The sequence below is a fragment of the Phoenix dactylifera genome, chromosome 9 (genome assembly GCF_051530095.1).
Source record: "Phoenix dactylifera cultivar Ajwa chromosome 9, Ajwa_hap1_PhDact_Kaust_v1.1, whole genome shotgun sequence".
Classification (NCBI taxonomy): domain Eukaryota; kingdom Viridiplantae; phylum Streptophyta; class Magnoliopsida; order Arecales; family Arecaceae; genus Phoenix; species Phoenix dactylifera.
This window is the reverse complement of record NC_143198.1, coordinates 9,505,041-9,509,690: the sequence shown is the minus strand read 5'-3', so window position 1 is coordinate 9,509,690 and position 4,650 is coordinate 9,505,041. Positions and strand designations below refer to the sequence as shown.

The 4,650-nt window shown below is 37.8% G+C and overlaps 1 protein-coding gene across 1 annotated transcript; it reads left to right on the top strand.

The window, feature by feature from the left end:
• The first annotated feature begins 967 nt into the window (after positions 1–967).
• Positions 968–4,348, top strand: LOC103697398 (protein SINE1-like). Its single transcript, XM_008779247.6, has 3 exons — positions 968–1,260; positions 1,679–3,036; positions 3,672–4,348. The coding sequence occupies exons 2-3, from the start codon at positions 1,687–1,689 to the stop codon at positions 4,194–4,196; spliced, it is 1,875 nt and encodes a 624-aa protein (XP_008777469.4). The 5' UTR covers positions 968–1,260; positions 1,679–1,686; the 3' UTR covers positions 4,197–4,348.
• Positions 4,349–4,650: the final 302 nt, after the last annotated feature.

The following is a 4,650-nucleotide window of genomic DNA, read 5'->3' as shown; positions in this document are numbered from 1 at the left end:
GCTTTAGGATCGGAAAAGATCTAGTTACTTATAAGGACGGACAAGCAAATATTTTCTTTCCTTTAATTTTCAATTGAATACTAAATATTTCTAGAATATCTTGCAGTAGTAGAAAACTAGTATAAACTTTTCATAAGAAACTATTTTTTAACAAAATTTGAATATTTACCTAACAATTAAACATATATACATATTTGCTTATATATCTATAAAAAATAGTTTCTTATTAAGGCAAATTCTAAAATATCTATTAAAACATAAGTTTTTATCAAAATTTTAAAATATGAAAATTGTACCTCAAAGCAACAAAAGAGAAGCGTCTTTTTGCCTCAACAAAGAGAATGGTAATGCTCCAGGACTCCATTCAATTACCACCGTAGTCTTTTCTTTTGTTCCCCTGTGGCACGAGGGAATTTCTATATCATACAATGAAAGATCAAATAATATTTTGCCATATCAATGCTAGTTTGGCCCTATAAAGCATGCTATAGGGCAAATGTTTGGATTCCATGCTATATAAACACACCTATATCTTCTTAATTTCAATTTTTACTAACCATGATTAGATTTCTTTTTCAAGATTTTAACCATGCTATAATTTTATTAAAACTTTTCATCATTTTATGTATAAGAAAGAGTCCTTCATCTCCATCATATAAATTCATAGTAATTTGTTAGCTGTAACAAAACTTAACCTTAATTATATCAAGAGTATGATATTTCAGCAGCTAATCTATACTATTAGTTTTTTTTTTTTTTTTTTTTTTTGCTTTGGCGGTTCTTACCAATAATAGCCGCTCATATATATATATATATATATATATATATATATATATATATATTATGCTTTATTACTAGTCTGTTAAAATATCATCTTTAACTAATAATTTTTGAAATATAATAATTATAATAATGAAAAGTAAAATGCGTTACTATTTCATAAAGTAGCGCTGGAGAAGTTATCTCCATCCAGCCTGCCTGGAAAAAGAAAGAAGGAAAGAAGGAAAAAAACTCCGCCCTTTTCTGTACACTTAAAACCCTACCTAATTCTTACAAGCCCTCCGAATCTTCTCGCCTCCGGATTTTTCGGCTCCCCTCTTTTTTTTTGGTGAAAATCGGCTCCCCTCTTTCGAATCCTTACGTACATACATGGTTAGCCAAGAAAGATCCATCTCTTCTCCGCTCTTTGGTTCATCAGTCGAAGCAGAGCAAAGAAAGAAAAAGCGAACACAGCCGAAAGCTTCTCACTCTCCCGATCAGGTTCGTCTTTTTTCGATCGGTTTCTTGCATATTTTTACTTTCCTTTTGATTGTAATCACTTCTGCTTATATCGAGATAGGTTTCTATTCTTTTTAAACTTTCCAGCAGATCGATTGTAGGGAATAAAATTGTAGACCTCCTTTTTTTGTTGAAGTTTTTAGATCCCATTTCAAAAGAATTTGCCCAAAATCATCTTATTTTTATCACGATTTAAATTCTTCTGCTAACTCTTTGATCGCCGCAATAGTGAGAGAACTTTTCAATAGCCGCTTCTTGATGACCTAATTCTTCTGACCCTGTCTTCCTTCTCTTATTAGCTTGAGTTTTCTTTTATCGTTCTACTGAATCCAACCGGGAAGGGATCGATTCTCTTGGAATTCTTGACTATTCTTGCGGTTCTTTTTTTTGATGTTTTCAGTGCCTCTGATGGGTAGAAATCTAATTCTGGTGCTCCGTGAGGAGCTCGAAAACCTCGACAAGGACCCGGACAGTCGCAGGGCCGCCATGAAGGCTTTAGAATCTTATGTCAAGGATCTGGACTCTAGAACCATCCCCCTCTTTCTTGCTCAAATCTGTGAAACCAAGGAGCCGGGCTCATCCTTCGGCGAGTGCAGGGTATCCCTGTTTGAGGTTCTTGCAAGGGTCCATGGCCGCGGCATGGTGCCACATATTGACAGCATCATGTCGATGATCATACAGACATTGCTTTCGAGCGCTGGATCTTTCGCCCTCCAGCAGGCATGCTCCAAAGTCGTTTCTGCAATTGCTCGGTATGGTATCGATCATTCCATGCCGGATGATGAGAAGAGGAGGATTGTTTCCTCCCTCTGCAAGCCGCTCTCTGATTGTCTGATGGGTCCCCAGGAGAGTGTCGCCTCCGGGGTGGCTCTATGCCTGAAGGCTTTTGTGGGGTCCGATAACTGGCAGTTTGCATCGGATGAATTGGTGAATGAAGTCTGCCTAAAAGTTGCTGGGGCTCTTGAGGAGAAGCAGACTCAGACGAGTTCTCATTTGTCATTGGCTGTGGCTCTACTGAAGGACAATGCTCTGATAGTTGAGGCTTATGCAAGGTCTCTCGTGAGATCTGGCTTACAGATTTTGTGTGCTGGTGTTAAAGATAGCGATTCTCGGGTAAGGTTATCAGCCATTCAGATGATTAATATCTTGATGAAGTATGTCGATTCGAGGAGCATTTTTTCAGAAATTCCAAACATTGTTGATGTCATGGGGAAATGCCAGAGGGATCATATGCTGAATGTCAGAGGTGCAGCTTTCGAGGCATTACAGACTGCTAAGACAATAGCTGCAAAGAAAGGATCTAGATATGAAGTCTCTCCTAATCCAATCATTGGTTTAGATTTTGATAGGAGAAACAATGGGGGAAAGTTATGGGCAGCCAAAGATCATATAGTCAAGAGGGGTGCTGGTTCTCCTGAAGTTCCCACGCCCGAGTCACAAACTGCTGTTTCTTTTGTTGATTATGATGCTTTTGTGGATTCATTATTCCCAGTTGAGCAATCATCTTGTGACTTTGTGTGTGCTAGACATGACAAAAGAAGGTCGTGGAGTGGTGACTTTGGTGTCGTGGGCAGGACATTGAAAGATGGCTGCCTTTGCAAGGCTGGCTCCAGTCGTGGTAGTTCAGTAATTCATTTTGAGCAGTCTAAAAATGGAGGGCTAAGTGAGACACACAAAGAGCACTCAGAGACATTGTCTGAAGTTGCCCGGCCCAGCATCACATATTTGGAAACAAGAGCCATTACTCCCAGTCCTCAGGTATATGTTCCGAGTTTCATGGATTTTAATATGCTTTATTTTTTCAGAATTCGTATTCTGAATATGCTTATTTATAATGATGCTGTATTTGATTGTTGGATGTGCATTTGAACCATTGTATGGTTTACTTCAATTTTCTTGCGACCTCTGTGTATCATGATGCAATTTTTAGCTACGCATTTCTTTATAATTTTTTTCCTATCTTTAATACAATGATCATGCACAACAAAAGGAATTATCTCTTCATGGGATAGTTTATGGGCTTGAGTACCACTAGCTTTGTAGTTTCATTCAGCTAGATTTTTTTTTTAAAGATGGATTTGGTAAATAGAAAAATCAGGAGACAAATGTTTCTGAAAATTCCTGTTATTAATTTCATAATTATCATGGACTTCCACATCAGTTTTTAAGTCAAGTAATTATTAGTACTGTTGCCTTTCTTGTAAACTGTAGTGTGCAGTAGTAAGCTTATGTCGCTAACTATTTTCATTTTAAGCGCTACTTTTAATATTTCTTTTCATGGATAATAACTGGTTCTGGGTCTAGACATGCAAAGTGAAACCCTGCAAGTTCATAGGATTATCTAGTACCAGAAGAGAAGAAATAATATGTTACTGCTTGTGTTGGTCTTTCAGGTATCTAGACGATATCTTACTGCTGACGACATAAAGGTATGCTCAACTCCGCATAAGATTCTCCGATCTCATCAGAATTCAGTAAATCCCAGCTTGGAGGACCTTGAGCAAGAATGTAGTAAGATGTCAATGAGCACAGCCTTAGGTGAGGTGCAGTGGAACCATGCAAGGGCAATAAGTGCGAATGATCTCTCACAGAATTTGAACCGTGAGGTTAAAGGAAGAAGGAATCATGAAAGCAGGAGAGAGTTGGACAATCAGCAGCATATCCTGGGTGATGTCTTGGTGACAGAAACCACTGACTCGGCGTCCTCTGTGGGTGATCATCATGCAGATAGTGCTTGCAGAGACTTTTTCGGATCAGATTGTGAAGGCAGAAATGAAAGTCGAATGCCACGCAAAAGGAGTATATGTGGTAGAGCTGCTCTCCATTTTATCTGTTGCCTTTGCATAATTTTTCTTGCGGTTGTCTTATCAGAGTGGTGGATTGATGATGATGAGCCTTCTTATGTAGTTCCAACATAAATGCCAAGGCACGGTGGACTGACAATGATGAGATTATGTAGTTCCATCGTAATGCCCAGTCGTTGTTGACATTTTTTGTTTTTGTTTCTGATTTTGTTTTTCTTGCAATTAATGTTGTTGTGCATAATGCTGAGTTTTCTAAAATTTTTCTATGACAGTTTTGTATTTTGACTGGCTATATACATAATATGCTCTAACTATAATTAGAATAGGCTATCAACAAAATGACTAGAGCTAATGTGCAGTTTTTAGGTTACAGCTCTAAAGAATCAGAGATATTTGTATATGGTTGCTGTTTTGGGGTTTCCCTGAGTTGTACATGATTGAGCTTTCTCCTTTGTCATGGCATGGAGCATTGACATTGCTACATCTAGGGTTTCTTCACTTTTAATAAATTAATTGTCATGGTGGTGGTTTATTATTTTAGAAGTTATGGCATTGGCACTAATTTAAA